Source organism: Oncorhynchus keta, chromosome 5, assembly GCF_023373465.1.
Source record: "Oncorhynchus keta strain PuntledgeMale-10-30-2019 chromosome 5, Oket_V2, whole genome shotgun sequence".
Classification (NCBI taxonomy): Eukaryota; Metazoa; Chordata; class Actinopteri; order Salmoniformes; family Salmonidae; genus Oncorhynchus; species Oncorhynchus keta.
In genome coordinates, this window is record NC_068425.1 from 36808028 (window position 1) to 36827173 (window position 19146).

The 19146-nt window shown below is 55.8% G+C and overlaps 1 protein-coding gene across 1 annotated transcript in view; it reads right to left on the reverse strand.

Annotated features, from left to right (window-relative positions):
- Positions 1–19146, reverse strand: part of abcc1 (ATP-binding cassette, sub-family C (CFTR/MRP), member 1) — a 95762-nt gene that overhangs the window by 4262 nt on the left and 72354 nt on the right. Inside the window, exons 32-33 of the mRNA XM_052519810.1 lie at positions 3455–3621; positions 2629–2823 (exon numbers count right to left, since the gene is read on the reverse strand). Of these exons, the coding sequence (XP_052375770.1) occupies positions 2629–2823; positions 3455–3621 (362 nt within the window). The remainder of the gene's footprint in view (positions 1–2628; positions 2824–3454; positions 3622–19146) is intronic.

Here is a 19146-nt window from a genome sequence, read left to right on the forward strand (position 1 = left end):
CCTGCCTATCTAAGGTCTTCGAAAGCCAAGTCAACAAACAGGTCACTGACCATCTCGAATCCCACCGTACCTTCTCCGCTGTGCAATCTGGTTTCCGAGCCGGTCACGGGTGCACCTCAGCCACACTCAAGGTACTAAATGATATCATAACCGCCATCGATAAAAGACAGTACTGTGCAGCCGTCTTCATCGACCTCGCCAAGGCTTTCGACTCTGTCAATCACCAAATTCTTATCGGCAGACTCAACAGCCTCGGTTTTCGGATGACTGCCTTGCCTGGTTCACCAATTACTTTGCAGACAGAGTTCAGTGTGTCAAATCAGAGGGCATGCTGTCCGGTCCTCTGGCAGTCTCTATGGGGGTGCCACAGGGTTCAATTCTCGGGCCGACTCTTTTCTCTGTATATATCAATGATGTTGCTCTTGCTGCGGGCGATTCCCTGATCCACCTCTACGCAGACGACACCATTCTATATACTTTCGGCCCGTCATTGGACACTGTGCTATCAAACCTCAAACGAGCTTCAATGCCATACAGCACTCCTTCCGTGGCCTCCAACTGCTCTTAAACGCGAGTAAAACCAAATGCATGCTTTTCAACCGATCGCTGCCTGCACCCGCATGCCCGACTAGCATCACCACCCTGGATGGTTCCAACCTTGAATATGTGGACATCTATAAGTACCTAGGTGTCTGGCTAGACTGCAAACTCTCCTTCCAGACTCACATCAAACATCTCCAATCAAAAATCAAATCCAGAGTCGGCTTTCTATTCCGCAACAAAGCCTCCTTCACTCACGCTGCCAAGCTTACCTAGTAAAACTGACTATCCTACCGATCCTCGACTTCGGCGATGTCATCTACAAAATGGCTTCCAACACTCTACTCAGCAAACTGGATGCAGTCTATCACAGTGCCATCCGTTTTGTCACTAAAGCACCTTATACCACCCACCACTGCGACTTGTATGCTCTAGTCGGCTGGCCCTCACTACATATTCGTCGCCAGACCCACTGGCTCCAGGTCATTTACAAGTCCATGCTAGGTAAAGCTCCGCCTTATCTCAGTTCACTGGTCACGATGGCAACACCCATCCGTAGCACGCGCTCCAGCAGGTGTATCTCACTGATCATCCCTAAAGCCAACACCTCATTTGGCCGCCTTTCGTTCCAGTACTCTGCTGCCTGTGACTGGAACGAATTGCAAAAATCGCTGAAGTTGGAGACTTTTATCTCCCTCACCAACTTCAAACATCAGCTATCCGAGCAGCTAACCGATCGCTGCAGCTGTACATAGTCTATAGGTAAATAGCTCACCCTTTTTCACCTACCTCATTCCCATACTGTTTTTATACTGTTTTTATTTATTTACTTTTCTGCTCTTTTGCACACCAATATCTCTACCTGTACATGCCCATCTGATCATTTATCACTCCAGTGTTAATCTGCAAAATTGTATTATTCGCCTACCTCCTCATGCCTTTTGCACACATTGTATATAGACTGCCCATTTTTTCTACTGTGTTATTGACTTGCTAATTGTTTACTCCATGTGTAACTCTGTTGTCTGTTCACACTGCTATGCTTTATCTTGGCCAGGTCGCAGTTGCAAATGAGAACTTGTTCTCAACTAGCCTACCTGGTTAAATAAAGGTGAAATAAAAAAAAAAAAAAATAAAATATTACCTGGTGTAGTCCATGATAGTATTGAGTCAGTCTATATATTACCTGGTGTAGTCCATGATAGTATTGAGTCAGTCTATATATTACCTGGTGTAGTCCATGATAGTATTGAGTCAGTCTATATATTACCTGGTGTAGTCCATGATAGTATTGAGTCAGTCTATATATTACCTGGTGTAGTCCATGATAGTATTGAGTCAGTCTGTATATATTACCTGGTGTAGTCCATGATAGTATTGACTCAGTCTATATATTACCTGGTGTAGTCCATGATAGTATTGAGTCAGTCTATTTATTACCTGGTGTAGTCCATGATAGTATTGAGTCAGTCTATATATTACCTGGTGTAGTCCATGATAGTATTGAGTCAGTCTATATATTACCTGGTGTAGTCCATGATAGTATTGAGTCTATATATCCTATCCATGATAGTATTGACCTAGTGTAGTCCATGATCCATGATATTGAGTCAGTCTATATATTACCTAGTGTAGTCCATGATAGTATTGAGTCAGTCTATATATTACCTGGTGTAGTCCGTGATAGTATTGAGTCAGTCTATATATTACCTGGTGTAGTCCATGATAGTATTGAGTCAGTCTATATATTACCTGGTGTAGTCCGTGATAGTATTGAGTCAGTCTATATATTACCTGGTGTAGTCCATGATAGTATTGAGTCGGTCTATATATTACCTGGTGTAGTCCATGATAGTATTGAGTCAGTCTATATATTACCTGGCGTAGTCCATGATAGTATTGAGTCAGTCTATATATTACCTGGTGTAGTCCATGATAGTATTGAGTCAGTCTATATATTACCTGGTGTAGTCCATGATAGTATTGAGTCAGTCTATATATTACCTGGTGTAGTCCATGATAGTATTGAGTCAGTCTATATATTACCTGGTGTAGTCCATGATAGTATTGAGTCAGTCTATATATTACCTGGTGTAGTCCATGATAGTATTGAGTCTGTGTGCGATGGTCAGGACAGTGCAGTCATCAAACTGGGTTCTGATGGTGGACTGGATCAGGTTGTCTGTCTCCAGGTCCACAGCAGCTGTGGCCTCATCTAGAACCAAGATCTTCGTCTTCCTCAGGAGGGCTCGGGCCAGACACACCAGCTGGCGCTGACCCAGACTGGAGAGAGATTATGTTAATGAGAGAGAGAGAGGTAAGAAACGAGAAGGAGAGAGGTAAGGAGAGGAGGAGAGAGGTAAGGAGAGGAGGAGAGAGGTAAGGAGAGGAGGAGAGAGGTAAGAAATGAGAAGGAGAGAGGAGAGAGGTAAGGAGAGGAGGAGAGAGGTAAGGAGAGGAGGAGAGAGGTAAGAAATGAGAAGGAGAGAGGAGAGGGATAAGGAGAGAAGGAGAGAGGTAAGGAGAGGAGGAGAGGGGAGCGAAGTAAGGAGAGGAGAGAAGGAGAGAGGTAAAGAGAGAGGAGAGAGGTAAGGAGAGGAGGAGAGAGGAGAGAAGGAGAGAGGTAAGGAGAGGAGGAGAGAGGTAAGGAGAGAGGTAAGGAGAGAGGAGGAGAGATTTAAGAAACGAGAAGGAGAGAGGAGAGGGATAAGGAGAGAAGGAGAGGGGAGCGAAGTAAGGAGAGGAGAGAAGGAGAGGAGGAGAGAGGTAAAGAGAGAGGAGGAGAGAGGTAAGGAGAGAATGAGAGAGGTAAGGAGAGAAGGAAGAGAGAGCGAACCAGAAGCTGTGTGTGTATGTTATGCTATGTAGGCCTATGTATGGTGTATGTGGGCCTATGTATGATGTATGAGGTTACCTGAGGTTCTCTCCTCCCTCTGAACACTCGTGGTTGAGTTTGTCCGGCAGGCCCGACACAAAGCTCTTGAGATGGGAGAGCTCCAGGGCTCTCCACACCTCCTCATCAGAGTAGCCATCGAAGGGGTCCAGATTCATCCTCAGAGACCCAGAGAACAACACTGGATCCTGGAGGGGGAGGGAGGAGGGAGGAGAGGGGGAGAGAGGAGGGGGGAGAGCCATGAGAGAGAGGGGGGAGGGAGAGGGGGATAGAGGAGGGGGAGAGCCATGAGAGAGAGGGGGAGAGAGGGAAAGGAGGAAGGGGAGGGGGGAGAGGGGGAGAGAGGAGGGGGGAGAGCCATGAGAGAGAGGGAGAGGGAAGGAGGAAGGGGAGGGGGGAGAGGGGGAGAGAGGAGGGGGGAGAGGCATGAGAGAGAGGGAGAGAGGGAAAATGAGGAAGGGGAGGAGGGGAGAGGAGAGAGAGGAGGAGGAGAGGGAGAGAGAGAGAGAGGGAGAGAGGAAAGGAGGAAGGGGAGGGAGAGGGAGGGAGAGAGGAGGGGGAGAGCCATGAGAGAGAGGGAGAGGGAAAATGAGGAAGGGGAGGGGAGAGAGGGGTGAGGGAGGGAGAGGATAAATAAAGATATTTTAAATATAACATGTATCTAGAAGAGTGTGGGTCAGTTTGAGTGTGTCTGTATGGGCCGTGGGTGTGTGGCTCAGTTTGAGTGTGTCTGTATGGGACGTGGGTGTGTGGGTCAGTTTGAGTGTGTCTGTATGGGACGTGGGTGTGTGGGTCAGTTTGAGTGTCTGTATGGGCCGTGGGTGTGTGGGTCAGTCTGGTGTCTGTATGGGCCGTGGGTGTGTGGGTCAGTCTGAGTGTGTCTGTATGGGCCGTGGGTGTGTGGGTCAGTCTGAGTGTGTCTGTATGGGCCGTGGGTGTGTGGGTCAGTTTGAGTGTGTCTGTATGGGCCGTGGGTGTGTGGGTCAGTTTGGGTGTGTCTGTATGGGCCGTCGTGGGTGTGTGGGTCAGTTTGAGTGTGTCTGTATGGGCCGTGGGTGTGTGGGTCAGTTTGAGTGTGTCTGTATGGGCCGTGGGTGTGTGGGTCAGTTTGAGTGTGTCTGTATGGGCCGTGGGTGTGTGGGTCAGTTTGAGTGTGTCTGTATGGGCCGTGGGTGTGTGGGTCAGTTTGAGTGTGTCTGTATGGGCCGTGGGTGTGTGGGTCAGTTTGAGTGTGTCTGTATGGGCCGTGGGTGTGTGGGTCAGTTTGAGTGTGTCTGTATGGGCCGTGGGTGTGTGGGTCAGTTTGAGTGTGTCTGTATGGGCCGTGGGTGTGGGTCAGTTTGAGTGTGTCTGTTTGGGCCGTGGGTGTGTGGGTCAGTTTGAGTCTGTATGGGCCGTGGGTGTGTGGGTCAGTTTGAGTGTGTCTGTATGGGCCGTGGGTCAGTTTGAGTGTGTCTGTATGGGCCGTGGGTGTGTGGGTCAGTTTGAGTGTGTCTGTATGGGCCGTGGGTGTGTGGGTCAGTTTGAGTGTGTCTGTATGGGCCGTGGGTGTGTGGGTCAGTTTGAGTGTGTCTGTATGGGCCGTGGGTGTGTGGGTCAGTTTGAGTGTGTCTGTATGGGCCGTGGGTGTGTGGGTCAGTTTGAGTGTGTCTGTATGGGCCGTGGGTGTGTGGGTCAGTTTGAGTGTGTCTGTATGGGCCGTGGGTGTGTGGGTCAGTTTGAGTGTGTCTGTATGGGCCGTGGGTGTGTGGGTCAGTTTGAGTGTGTCTGTATGGGCCGTGGGTGTGTGGGTCAGTTTGAGTGTGTCTGTATGGGCCGTGGGTGTGTGGGTCAGTCTGAGTGTGTCTGTATGGGCCGTGGGTGTGTGGGTCAGTCTGAGTGTGTCTGTATGGGCCGTGGGTGTGTGGGTCAGTCTGAGTGTGTCTGTATGGGCCGTGGGTGTGTGGGTCAGTGTGAGTGTGTATGTATGGGCCGTGGGTGTGTGGGTCAGTTTGAGTGTGTCTGTATGGGCCGTGGGTGTGTGGGTCAGTGTGAGTGTGTCTGTATGGGCCGTGGGTGTGTGGGTCAGTGTGAGTGTGTCTGTATGGGCCGTGGGTGTGTGGGTCAGTGTGAGTGTGTCTGTATGGGCCGTGGGTGTGTGGGTCAGTTTGAGTGTGTCTGTATGGGCCGTGGGTGTGTGGGTCAGTTTGGTGTGTCTGTATGGGCCGTGGGTGTGTGGGTCAGTTTGAGTGTGTCTGTATGGGCCGTGGGTGTGTGGGTCAGTTTGAGTGTGTCTGTATGGGCCGTGGGTGTGTGGGTCAGTTTGAGTGTGTCTGTATGGGCCGTGGGTGTGTGGGTCAGTTTGAGTGTGTCTGTATGGGCCGTGGGTGTGTGGGTCAGTTTGAGTGTGTCTGTATGGGCCGTGGGTGTGTGGGTCAGTTTGAGTGTGTCTGTATGGGCCGTGGGTGTGTGGGTCAGTGTGAGTGTGTCTGTATGGGCCGTGGGTGTGTGGGTCAGTTTGAGTGTGTCTGTATGGGCCGTGGGTGTGTGGGTCAGTTTGAGTGTGTCTGTATGGGCCGTGGGTGTGTGGGTCAGTTTGAGTGTGTCTGTATGGGCCGTGGGTGTGTGGGTCAGTTTGAGTGTGTCTGTATGGGCCGTGGGTGTGTGGGTCAGTTTGAGTGTGTCTGTATGGGCCGTGGGTCAGTTTGAGTGTGTCTGTATGGGCCGTGGGTGTGTGGGTCAGTTTGAGTGTGTCTGTATGGGCCGTGGGTGTGTGGGTCAGTTTGAGTGTGTCTGTATGGGCCGTGGGTGTGTGGGTCAGTTTGAGTGTGTCTGTATGGGCCGTGGGTGTGTGGGTCAGTTTGAGTGTGTCTGTATGGGCCGTGGGTGTGTGGGTCAGTTTGGGTGTGTCTGTATGGGCCGTGGGTGTGTGGGTCAGTTTGAGTGTGTCTGTATGGGCCGTGGGTGTGTGGGTCAGTTTGAGTGTGTCTGTATGGGCCGTGGGTGTGTGGGTCAGTCTGAGTGTGTCTGTATGGGCCGTGGGTGTGTGGGTCAGTCTGAGTGTGTCTGTATGGGCCGTGGGTGTGTGGGTCAGTGTGAGTGTGTCTGTATGGGCCGTGGGTGTGTGGGTCAGTTTGAGTGTGTCTGTATGGGCCGTGGGTGTGTGGGTCAGTCTGAGTGTGTCTGTATGGGCCGTGGGTGTGTGGGTCAGTTTGAGTGTGTCTGTATGGGCCGTGGGTGTGTGGGTCAGTGTGAGTGTGTCTGTATGGGCCGTGGGTGTGTGGGTCAGTGTGAGTGTGTCTGTATGGGCCGTGGGTGTGTGGGTCAGTTTGAGTGTGTCTGTATGGGCCGTGGGTGTGTGGGTCAGTTTGAGTGTGTCTGTATGGGCCGTGGGTGTGTGGGTCAGTTTGAGTGTGTCTGTATGGGCCGTGGGTGTGTGGCTCAGTGTGAGTGTGTCTGTATGGGCCGTGGGTGTGTGGCTCAGTGTGAGTGTGTCTGTATGGGCCGTGGGTGTGTGGGTCAGTATGAGTGTGTCTGTATGGGCCGTGGGTGTGTGGGTCAGTTTGAGTGTGTCTGTATGGGCCGTGGGTGTGTGGGTCAGTGTGAGTGTGTCTGTATGGGCCGTGGGTGTGTGGGTCAGTGTGAGTGTGTCTGTATGGGCCGTGGGTGTGTGGGTCAGTCTGAGTGTGTCTGTATGGGCCGTGGGTGTGTGGGTCAGTGTGAGTGTGTCTGTATGGGCCGTGGGTGTGTGGGTCAGTCTGAGTGTGTCTGTATGGGCCGTGGGTGTGTGGGTCAGTGTGAGTGTGTCTGTATGGGCCGTGGGTGTGTGGGTCAGTGTGAGTGTGTCTGTATGGGCCGTGGGTGTGTGGGTCAGTGTGAGTGTGTCTGTATGGGCCGTGGGTGTGTGGGTCAGTGTGAGTGTGTCTGTATGGGCCGTGGGTGTGTGGGTCAGTGTGAGTGTGTCTGTATGGGCCGTGGGTGTGTGGGTCAGTGTGAGTGTGTCTGTATGGGCCGTGGGTGTGTGGGTCAGTCTGAGTGTGTCTGTATGGGCCGTGGGTCAGTGTGAGTGTGTCTGTATGGGCCGTGGGTGTGTGGGTCAGTGTGAGTGTGTCTGTATGGGCCGTGGGTGTGTGGGTCAGTTTGAGTGTGTCTGTATGGGCCGTGGGTGTGTGGGTCAGTGTGAGTGTGTCTGTATGGGCCGTGGGTGTGTGGGTCAGTGTGAGTGTGTCTGTATGGGCCGTGGGTGTGTGGGTCAGTGTGAGTGTGTCTGTATGGGCCGTGGGTGTGTGGGTCAGTGTGAGTGTGTCTGTATGGGCCGTGGGTGTGTGGGTCAGTGTGAGTGTGTCTGTATGGGCCGTGGGTGTGTGGGTCAGTTTGAGTGTGTCTGTATGGGCCGTGGGTGTGTGGGTCAGTCTGAGTGTGTCTGTATGGGCCGTGGGTGTGTGGGTCAGTTTGAGTGTGTCTGTATGGGCCGTGGGTGTGTGGGTCAGTTTGAGTGTGTCTGTATGGGCCGTGGGTGTGTGGGTCAGTGTGAGTGTGTATGTATGGGCCGTGGGTGTGTGGGTCAGTTTGAGTGTGTCTGTATGGGCCGTGGGTGTGTGGGTCAGTGTGAGTGTGTCTGTATGGGCCGTGGGTGTGTGGGTCAGTGTGAGTGTGTCTGTATGGGCCGTGGGTGTGTGGGTCAGTGTGAGTGTGTCTGTATGGGCCGTGGGTGTGTGGGTCAGTCTGAGTGTGTCTGTATGGGCCGTGGGTGTGTGGGTCAGTTTGAGTGTGTCTGTATGGGCCGTGGGTGTGTGGGTCAGTGTGAGTGTGTCTGTATGGGCCGTGGGTGTGTGGGTCAGTGTGAGTGTGTCTGTATGGGCCGTGGGTGTGTGGGTCAGTTTGAGTGTGTCTGTATGGGCCGTGGGTGTGTGGGTCAGTCTGAGTGTGTCTGTATGGGCCGTGGGTGTGTGGGTCAGTTTGAGTGTGTCTGTATGGGCCGTGGGTGTGTGGGTCAGTCTGAGTGTGTCTGTATGGGCCGTGGGTGTGTGGGTCAGTGTGAGTGTGTATGTATGGGCCGTGGGTGTGTGGGTCAGTTTGAGTGTGTCTGTATGGGCCGTGGGTGTGTGGGTCAGTGTGAGTGTGTCTGTATGGGCCGTGGGTGTGTGGGTCAGTTTGAGTGTGTCTGTATGGGCCGTGGGTGTGTGGGTCAGTGTGAGTGTGTCTGTATGGGCCGTGGGTGTGTGGCTCAGTTTGAGTGTGTCTGTATGGGCCGTGGGTGGGTGGCTCAGTTTGAGTGTGTCTGTATGGGCCGTGGGTGTGTGGGTCAGTTTGAGTGTGTCTGTATGGGCCGTGGGTGTGTGGGTCAGTGTGAGTGTGTCTGTATGGGCCGTGGGTGTGTGGGTCAGTGTGAGTGTGTCTGTATGGGCCGTGGGTGTGTGGGTCAGTTTGAGTGTGTCTGTATGGGCCGTGGGTGTGTGGGTCAGTCTGAGTGTGTCTGTATGGGCCGTGGGTGTGTGGGTCAGTTTGAGTGTGTCTGTATGGGCCGTGGGTGTGTGGGTCAGTGTGAGTGTGTCTGTATGGGCCGTGGGTGTGTGGGTCAGTGTGAGTGTGTCTGTATGGGCCGTGGGTGTGTGGGTCAGTTTGAGTGTGTCTGTATGGGCCGTGGGTGTGTGGGTCTGTAGTTTGAGTGTGTCTGTATGGGCCGTGGGTGTGTGTGTCTGTATGGGCCGTGTGTTGTGAGTGTGTCTGTATGGGCCGTGGGTGTGTGGGTCAGTGTGAGTGTGTCTGTATGGGCCGTGGGTGTGTGGGTCAGTGTGAGTGTGTCTGTATGGGCCGTGGGTGTGTGGGTCAGTGTGAGTGTGTCTGTATGGGCCGTGGGTGTGTGGGTCAGTTTGAGTGTGTCTGTATGGGCCGTGGGTGTGTGGGTCAGTGTGAGTGTGTCTGTATGGGCCGTGGGTGTGTGGGTCAGTGTGAGTGTGTCTGTATGGGCCGTGGGTGTGTGGGTCAGTCTGAGTGTGTCTGTATGGGCCGTGGGTGTGTGGGTCAGTGTGAGTGTGTCTGTATGGGCCGTGGGTGTGTGGGTCAGTCTGAGTGTGTCTGTATGGGCCGTGGGTGTGTGGGTCAGTGTGAGTGTGTCTGTATGGGCCGTGGGTGTGTGGGTCAGTGTGAGTGTGTCTGTATGGGCCGTGGGTGTGTGGGTCAGTGTGAGTGTGTCTGTATGGGCCGTGGATGTGTGGGTCAGTGTGAGTGTGTCTGTATGGGCCGTGGGCCGTGGGTGTGTGGTGTGTCTGTATGTGTGAGTGTGTCTGTATGGTCTGCCGTGGGTGTGTGGGTCAGTGTGAGTGTGTCTGTATGGGCCGTGGGTGTGTGGGTCAGTGTGAGTGTGTCTGTATGGGCCGTGGGTGTGTGGGTCAGTGTGAGTGTGTCTGTATGGGCCGTGGGTGTGTGGGTCAGTGTGAGTGTGTCTGTATGGGCCGTGGGTGTGTGGGTCAGTTTGGTGTGTCTGTATGGGCCGTGGGTGTGGGGTCAGTGTGAGTGTGTCTGTATGGGCCGTGGGTGTGTGGGTCAGTGTGAGTGTGTCTGTCTATGGGCCGTGGGTGTGTGGGTCAGTGTGAGTGTGTCTGTATGGGCCGTGGGTGTGTGGGTCAGTGTGAGTGTGTCTGTATGGGCCGTGGGTGTGTGGGTCAGTGTGAGTGTGTCTGTATGGGCCGTGGGTGTGTGGGTCAGTTTGAGTGTCTGTATGGGCCGTGGGTGTGTGGGTCAGTTTGAGTGTGTCTGTATGGGCCGTGGGTGTGTGGGTCAGTCTGAGTGTGTCTGTATGGGCCGTGGGTGTGTGGGTCAGTGTGAGTGTGTCTGTATGGGCCGTGGGTGTGTGGGTCAGTTTGAGTGTGTCTGTATGGGCCGTGGGTGTGTGGGTCAGTGTGAGTGTGTCTGTATGGGCCGTGGGTGTGTGGGTCAGTTTGAGTGTGTCTGTATGGGCCGTGGGTGTGTGGGTCAGTGTGAGTGTGTCTGTATGGGCCGTGGGTGTGTGGCTCAGTTTGAGTGTGTCTGTATGGGCCGTGGGTGTGTGGCTCAGTTTGAGTGTGTCTGTATGGGCCGTGGGTGTGTGGGTCAGTTTGAGTGTGTCTGTATGGGCCGTGGGTGTGTGGGTCAGTGTGAGTGTGTCTGTATGGGCCGTGGGTGTGTGGGTCAGTGTGAGTGTGTCTGTATGGGCCGTGGGTGTGTGGGTCAGTTTGAGTGTGTCTGTATGGGCCGTGGGTGTGTGGGTCAGTCTGAGTGTGTCTGTATGGGCCGTGGGTGTGTGGGTCAGTTTGAGTGTGTCTGTATGGGCCGTGGGTGTGTGGGTCAGTGTGAGTGTGTCTGTATGGGCCGTGGGTGTGTGGGTCAGTGTGAGTGTGTCTGTATGGGCCGTGGGTGTGTGGGTCAGTTTGAGTGTGTCTGTATGGGCCGTGGGTGTGTGGGTCAGTTTGAGTGTGTCTGTATGGGCCGTGGGTGTGTGGGTCAGTTTGAGTGTGTCTGTATGGGCCGTGGGTGTGTGGGTCAGTTTGAGTTTGTCTGTATGGGCCGTGGGTGTGTGGGTCAGTTTGAGTGTCTGTATGGGCCGTGGGTGTGTGGCTCAGTGTGAGTGTGTCTGTATGGGCCGTGGGTGTGTGGGTCAGTGTGAGTGTGTCTGTATGGGCCGTGGGTGTGTGGGTCAGTTTGAGTGTGTCTGTATGGGCCGTGGGTGTGTGGGTCAGTGTGAGTGTGTCTGTATGGGCCGTGGGTGTGTGGGTCAGTGTGAGTGTGTCTGTATGGGCCGTGGGTGTGTCAGTGTGTGTGTCTGTCTGGGTGTGTCTGTGATGGTCTGTATGGGCCGTGGGTGTGTGGGTCAGTGTGAGTGTGTCTGTATGGGCCGTGGGTGTGTGTGGAGTGTGTCTGTAGTGGGTGTGTGGGTCAGTGTGTGTCTGTATGGGCCGTGGGTGTGTGGGTCAGTGTGAGTGTGTCTGTATGGGCCGTGGGTGTGTGGGTCAGTGTGAGTGTGTCTGTATGGGCCGTGGGTGTGTGGGTCAGTGTGAGTGTGTCTGTATGGGCCGTGGGTGTGTGGGTCAGTGTGAGTGTGTCTGTATGGGCCGTGGGTGTGTGGGTCAGTGTGAGTGTGTCTGTATGGGCCGTGGGTGTGTGGGTCAGTGTGAGTGTGTCTGTATGGGCCGTGGGTGTGTGGGTCAGTGTGAGTGTGTCTGTATGGGCCGTGGGTGTGTGGGTCAGTGTGAGTGTGTCTGTATGGGCCGTGGGTGTGTGGGTCAGTGTGAGTGTGTCTGTATGGGCCGTGGGTGTGTGGGTCAGTGTGAGTGTGTCTGTATGGGCCGTGGGTGTGTGGCTCAGTGTGAGTGTGTCTGTATGGGCCGTGGGTGTGTGGGTCAGTGTGAGTGTGTCTGTATGGGCCGTGGGTGTGTGGGTCAGTGTGAGTGTGTCTGTATGGGCCGTGGGTGTGTGGGTCAGTGTGAGTGTGTCTGTATGGGCCGTGGGTGTGTGGGTCAGTGTGAGTGTGTCTGTATGGGCCGTGGGTGTGTGGGTCAGTGTGAGTGTGTCTGTATGGGCCGTGGGTCAGTGTGAGTGTGTCTGTATGGGCCGTGGGTGTGTGGGTCAGTGTGAGTGTGTCTGTATGGGCCGTGGGTGTGTGGGTCAGTCTGAGTGTGTCTGTATGGGCCGTGGGTGTGTGGGTCAGTGTGAGTGTGTCTGTATGGGCCGTGGGTGTGTGGGTCAGTGTGAGTGTGTCTGTATGGGCCGTGGGTGTGTGGGTCAGTTTGAGTGTGTCTGTATGGGCCGTGGGTGTGTGGGTCAGTGTGAGTGTCTGTATGGGCCGTGGGTGTGTGGGTCAGTGTGAGTGTGTCTGTATGGGCCGTGGGTGTGTGGGTCAGTGTGAGTGTGTCTGTATGGGCCGTGGGTGTCTGTATGGGCCGTGGGTGGGTCAGTGTGAGTGTGTCTGTATGGGCCGTGGGTGTGTGGGTCAGTGTGAGTGTGTCTGTATGGGCCGTGGGTGTGTGGGTCAGTGTGAGTGTGTCTGTATGGGCCGTGGGTGTGTGGGTCAGTGTGTGTGTCTGTATGGGCCGTGGGTGTGTGGGTCAGTGTGAGTGTGTCTGTATGGGCCGTGGGTGTGTGGGTCAGTGTGAGTGTCTGTATGGGCCGTGGGTGTGTGGGTCAGTGTGAGTGTGTCTGTATGGGCCGTGGGTGTGTGGGTCAGTGTGAGTGTGTCTGTATGGGCCGTGGGTGTGTGGGTCAGTGTGAGTGTGTCTGTATGGGCCGTGGGTGTGTGGGTCAGTGTGAGTGTGTCTGTATGGGCCGTGGGTGTGTGGGTCAGTGTGAGTGTGTCTGTATGGGCCGTGGGTGTGTGGGTCAGTGTGAGTGTGTCTGTATGGGCCGTGGGTGTGTGGGTCAGTGTGAGTGTGTCTGTATGGGCCGTGGGTGTGTGGGTCAGTGTGAGTGTGTCTGTATGGGCCGTGGGTGTGTGGGTCAGTGTGAGTGTGTCTGTATGGGCCGTGGGTGTGTGGGTCAGTGTGAGTGTGTCTGTATGGGCCGTGGGTGTGTGGGTCAGTCTGAGTGTGTCTGTATGGGCCGTGGGTGTGTGGGTCAGTGTGAGTGTGTCTGTATGGGCCGTGGGTGTGTGGGTCAGTGTGAGTGTGTCTGTATGGGCCGTGGGTGTGTGGGTCAGTTTGAGTGTGTCTGTATGGGCCGTGGGTGTGTGGGTCAGTGTGAGTGTGTCTGTATGGGCCGTGGGTGTGTGGGTCAGTGTGAGTGTGTCTGTATGGGCCGTGGGTGTGTGGGTCAGTGTGAGTGTGTCTGTATGGGCCGTGGGTGTGTGGGTCAGTTTGAGTGTGTCTGTATGGGCCGTGGGTGTGTGGGTCAGTTTGAGTGTGTCTGTATGGGCCGTGGGTGTGTGGGTCAGTGTGAGTGTGTCTGTATGGGCCGTGGGTGTGTGGGTCAGTGTGAGTGTGTCTGTATGGGCCGTGGGTGTGTGGGTCAGTGTGAGTGTGTCTGTATGGGCCGTGGGTGTGTGGGTCAGTGTGAGTGTGTCTGTATGGGCCGTGGGTGTGTGGGTCAGTGTGAGTGTGTCTGTATGGGCCGTGGGTGTGTGGGTCAGTGTGAGTGTGTCTGTATGGGCCGTGGGTGTGTGGGTCAGTGTGAGTGTGTCTGTATGGGCCGTGGGTGTGTGGGTCAGTGTGAGTGTGTCTGTATGGGCCGTGGGTGTGTGGGTCAGTGTGAGTGTGTCTGTATGGGCCGTGGGTGTGTGGGTCAGTTTGAGTGTGTCTGTATGGGCCGTGGGTGTGTGGGTCAGTGTGAGTGTGTCTGTATGGGCCGTGGGTGTGTGGGTCAGTCTGAGTGTGTCTGTATGGGCCGTGGGTGTGTGGGTCAGTCTGAGTGTGTCTGTATGGGCCGTGGGTGTGTGGGTCAGTGTGAGTGTGTCTGTATGGGCCGTGGGTGTGTGGGTCAGTGTGAGTGTGTCTGTATGGGCCGTGGGTGTGTGGGTCAGTGTGAGTGTGTCTGTATGGGCCGTGGGTGTGTGGGTCAGTGTGAGTGTGTCTGTATGGGCCGTGGGTGTGTGGGTCAGTGTGAGTGTGTCTGTATGGGCCGTGGGTGTGTGGGTCAGTGTGAGTGTGTCTGTATGGGCCGTGGGTGTGTGGGTCAGTGTGAGTGTGTCTGTATGGGCCGTGGGTGTGTGGGTCAGTGTGAGTGTGTCTGTATGGGCCGTGGGTGTGTGGGTCAGTGTGAGTGTGTCTGTATGGGCCGTGGGTGTGGGTCAGTGGTGTGTCTGTATGTGGGTGTGTGGGTCAGTGTGAGTGTGTCTGTATGGGCCGTGGGTGTGTGGGTCAGTGTGAGTGTGTCTGTATGGGCCGTGGGTGTGTGGGTCAGTGTGAGTGTGTCTGTATGGGCCGTGGGTGTGTGGGTCAGTGTGAGTGTGTCTGTATGGGCCGTGGGTGTGTGGGTCAGTGTGAGTGTGTCTGTATGGGCCGTGGGTGTGTGGGTCAGTGTGAGTGTGTCTGTATGGGCCGTGGGTGTGTGGGTCAGTGTGAGTGTGTCTGTATGGGCCGTGGGTGTGTGGGTCAGTGTGAGTGTGTCTGTATGGGCCGTGGGTGTGTGGGTCAGTGTGAGTGTGTCTGTATGGGCCGTGGGTGTGTGGGTCAGTGTGAGTGTGTCTGTATGGGCCGTGGGTGGGTGTGTGGGTCAGTGTGAGTGTGTCTGTATGGGCCGTGGGTGTGTGGGTCAGTGTGAGTGTGTCTGTATGGGCCGTGGGTGTGTGGGTCAGTTTGAGTGTGTCTGTATGGGCCGTGGGTGTGTGGGTCAGTGTGAGTGTGTCTGTATGGGCCGTGGGTGTGTGGGTCAGTGTGAGTGTGTCTGTATGGGCCGTGGGTGTGTGGGTCAGTGTGAGTGTGTCTGTATGGGCCGTGGGTGTGTGGGTCAGTGTGAGTGTGTCTGTATGGGCCGTGGGTGTGTGGGTCAGTGTGAGTGTGTCTGTATGGGCCGTGGGTGTGTGGGTCAGTGTGAGTGTGTCTGTATGGGCCGTGGGTGTGTGGGTCAGTTTGAGTGTGTCTGTATGGGCCGTGGGTGTGTGGGTCAGTGTGAGTGTGTCTGTATGGGCCGTGGGTGTGTGGGTCAGTGTGAGTGTGTCTGTATGGGCCGTGGGTGTGTGGGTCAGTGTGAGTGTGTCTGTATGGGCCGTGGGTGTGTGGGTCAGTGTGAGTGTGTCTGTATGGGCCGTGGGTGTGTGGGTCAGTGTGAGTGTGTCTGTATGGGCCGTGGGTGTGTGGGTCAGTGTGAGTGTGTCTGTATGGGCCGTGGGTGTGTGGGTCAGTGTGAGTGTGTCTGTATGGGCCGTGGGTGTGTGGGTCAGTGTGAGTGTGTCTGTATGGGCCGTGGGTGTGTGGGTCAGTGTGAGTGTGTCTGTATGGGCCGTGGGTGTGTGGGTCAGTGTGAGTGTGTCTGTATGGGCCGTGGGTGTGTGGGTCAGTGTGAGTGTGTCTGTATGGGCCGTGGGTGGGGGTCAGTGTGAGTGTGTCTGTATGGGCCGTGGGTGTGTGGGTCAGTGTGAGTGTGTCTGTATGGGCCGTGGGTGTGTGGGTCAGTGTGAGTGTGTCTGTATGGGCCGTGGGTGTGTGGGTCAGTGTGAGTGTGTCTGTGTGGGCCGTGGGTGTGTGGGTCAGTGTGAGTGTGTCTGTATGGGCCGTGGGTGTGTGGGTCAGTGTGAGTGTGTCTGTATGGGCCGTGGGTGTGTGGGTCAGTTTGAGTGTGTCTGTATGGGCCGTGGGTGTGTGGGTCAGTTTGAGTGTGTCTGTATGGGCCGTGGGTGTGTGGGTCAGTTTGAGTGTGTCTGTATGGGCCGTGGGTGTGTGGGTCAGTGTGAGTGTGTCTGTATGGGCCGTGGGTGTGTGGGTCAGTGTGAGTGTGTCTGTATGGGCCGTGGGTGTGTGGGTCAGTGTGAGTGTGTCTGTATGGGCCGTGGGTGTGTGGGTCAGTGTGAGTGTGTCTGTATGGGCCGTGGGTGTGTGGGTCAGTGTGAGTGTGTCTGTATGGGCCGTGGGTGTGTGGGTCAGTGTGAGTGTGTCTGTATGGGCCGTGGGTGTGTGGGTCAGTGTGAGTGTGTCTGTATGGGCCGTGGGTGTGTGGGTCAGTTTGAGTGTGTCTGTATGGGCCGTGGGTGTGTGGGTCAGTCTGAGCGTGTCTGTATGGGCCGTGGGTGTGTGGGTCAGTCTGAGCGTGTCTGTATGGGCCGTGGGTGTGTGGGTCAGTCTGAGTGTGTCTGTATGGGCCGTGGGTGTGTGGGTCAGTGTGAGTGTGTCTGTATGGGCCGTGGGTGTGTGGGTCAGTGTGAGTGTGTCTGTATGGGCCGTGGGTGTGTGGGTCAGTGTGAGTGTGTCTGTATGGGCCGTGGGTGTGTGGGTCAGTGTGAGTGTGTCTGTATGGGCCGTGGGTGTGTGGGTCAGTGTGAGTGTGTCTGTATGGGCCGTGGGTGTGTGGGTCAGTGTGAGTGTGTCTGTATGGGCCGTGGGTGTGTGGGTCAGTGTGAGTGTGTCTGTATGGGCCGTGGGTGTGTGGGTCAGTGTGAGTGTGTCTGTATGGGCCGTGGGTGTGTGGGTCAGTGTGAGTGTGTCTGTATGGGCCGTGGGTGTGTGGGTCAGTGTGAGTGTGTCTGTATGGGCCGTGGGTGTGTGGGTCAGTGTGAGTGTGTCTGTATGGGCCGTGGGTGTGTGGCTCAGTGTGAGTGTGTCTGTATGGGCCGTGGGTGTGTGGGTCAGTTTGAGTGTGTCTGTATGGGCCGTGGGTGTGGGGTCAGTGTGAGTGTGTCTGTATGGGCCGTGGGTGTGTGGGTCAGTGTGGGTGTGTCTGTATGGGCCGTGGGTGTGTGGGTCAGTGTGAGTGTGTCTGTATGGGCCGTGGGTGTGTGGGTCAGTGTGAGTGTGTCTGTATGGGCCGTGGGTGTGTGGGTCAGTGTGAGTGTGTCTGTATGGGCCGTGGGTGTGTGGGTGTATGGGCCGTGGGTGTGTGGGTCAGTGTGAGTGTGTCTGTATGGGCCGTGGGTGTGTGGGTCAGTTTGAGTGTGTCTGTATGGGCCGTGGGTGTGTGGGTCAGTGTGAGTGTGTCTGTATGGGCCGTGGGTGTGTGGGTCAGTTTGAGTGTGTCTGTATGGGCCGTGGGTGTGTGGGTCAGTTTGAGTGTGTCTGTATGGGCCGTGGGTGTGTGGGTCAGTTGAGTGTGTCTGTATGGGCCGTGGGTGTGTGGGTCAGTGTGAGTGTGTCTGTATGGGCCGTGGGTGTGTGGGTCAGTGTGAGTGTGTCTGTATGGGCCGTGGGTGTGTGGGTCAGTGTGAGTGTGTCTGTATGGGCCGTGGGTGTGTGGGCCAGTGTGAGTGTGTCTGTATGGGCCGTGGGTGTGTGGGTCAGTGTGAGTGTGTCTGTATGGGCCGTGGGTGTGTGGGTCAGTGTGAGTGTGTCTGTATGGGCCGTGGGTGTGTGGGTCAGTGTGAGTGTGTCTGTATGGGCCGTGGGTGTGTGGGTCAGTGTGAGTGTGTCTGTATGGGCCGTGGGTGTGTGGGTCAGTGTGAGTGTGTCTGTATGGGCCGTGGGTGTGTGGGTCAGTGTGAGTGTGTCTGTATGGGCCGTGGGTGTGTGGCTCAGTGTGAGTGTCTGTATGGGCCGTGGGTGTGTGGGTCAGTTTGAGTGTGTCTGTATGGGCCGTGGGTGTGTGGGTCAGTGTGAGTGTGTCTGTATGGGCCGTGGGTGTGTGGGTCAGTGTGAGTGTGTCTGTATGGGCCGTGGGTGTGTGGGTCAGTGTGAGTGTGTCTGTATGGGCCGTGGGTGTGTGGGTCAGTGTGAGTGTGTCTGTATGGGCCGTGGGTGTGTGGGTCAGTGTGAGTGTGTCTGTGTGGGTGTGTCTGTATGGGCCGTGGGTGTGTGGGTCAGTGTGAGTGTGTCTGTATGGGCCGTGGGTGTGTGGGTCAGTTTGAGTGTGTCTGTATGGGCCGTGGGTGTGTGGGTCAGTTTGAGTGTGTCTGTATGGGCCGTGGGTGTGTGGGTCAGTGTGAGTGTGTCTGTATGGGCCGTGGGTGTGTGGGTCAGTTTGAGTGTGTCTGTATGGGCCGTGGGTGTGTGGGTCAGTTTGAGTGTGTCTGTATGGGCCGTGGGTGTGTGGGTCAGTTTGAGTGTGTCTGTATGGGCCGTGGGTGTGTGGGTCAGTGTGAGTGTGTCTGTATGGGCCGTGGGTGTGTGGGTCAGTGTGAGTGTGTCTGTATGGGCCGTGGGTCAGTGTGAGTGTGTCTGTATGGGCCGTGGGTCAGTGTGAGTGTGTCTGTATGGGCCGTGGGTGTGTGGGTCAGTGTGAGTGTGTCTGTATGGGCCGTGGGTGTGTGGGTCAGTGTGAGTGTGTCTGTATGGGCCGTGGGTGTGTGGGTCAGTGTGAGTGTGTCTGTATGGGCCGTGGGTGTGTGGGTCAGTGTGAGTGTGTCTGTATGGGCCGTGGGTCAGTGTGAGTGTGTCTGTATGGGCCGTGGGTCAGTGTGAGTGTGTCTGTATGGGCCGTGGGTGTGTGGGTCAGTGTGAGTGTGTCTGTATGGGCCGTGGGTGTGTGGGTCAGTGTGAGTGTGTCTGTATGGGCCGTGGGTGTGTGGGTCAGTGTGAGTGTGTCTGTATGGGCCGTGGGTGTGTGGGTCAGTGTGAGTGTGTCTGTATGGGCCGTGGGTCAGTGTGAGTGTGAGTGTGTCTGTATGGGCCGTGGGTGTGTGGGTCAGTGTGAGTGTGTCTGTATGGGCCGTGGGTGTGTGGGTCAGTTTGAGTGTGTCTGTATGGGCCGTGGGTGTGTGGGTCAGTGTGAGTGTGTCTGTATGGGCCGTGGGTGTGTGGGTCAGTTTGAGTGTGTCTGTATGGGCCGTGGGTGTGTGGGTCAGTTTGAGTGTGTCTGTATGGGCCGTGGGTGTGTGGGTCAGTGTGAGTGTGTCTGTATGGGCCGTGGGTGTGTGGGTCAGTGTGAGTGTGTCTGTATGGGCCGTGGGTGTGTGGGTCAGTGTGAGTGTGTCTGTATGGGCCGTGGGTGTCAGTGTGAGTGTGTCTGTATGGGCCGTGGGTCAGTGTGAGTGTGTGTGTCTGTATGGGCCGTGGGTGTGTGGGTCAGTGTGAGTGTGTCTGTATGGGCCGTGGGTGTGTGGGTCAGTGTGAGTGTGTCTGTATGGGCCGTGGGTGTGGGTCAGTGTGAGTGTGTCTGTATGGGCCGTGGGTGTGTGTGGGTCA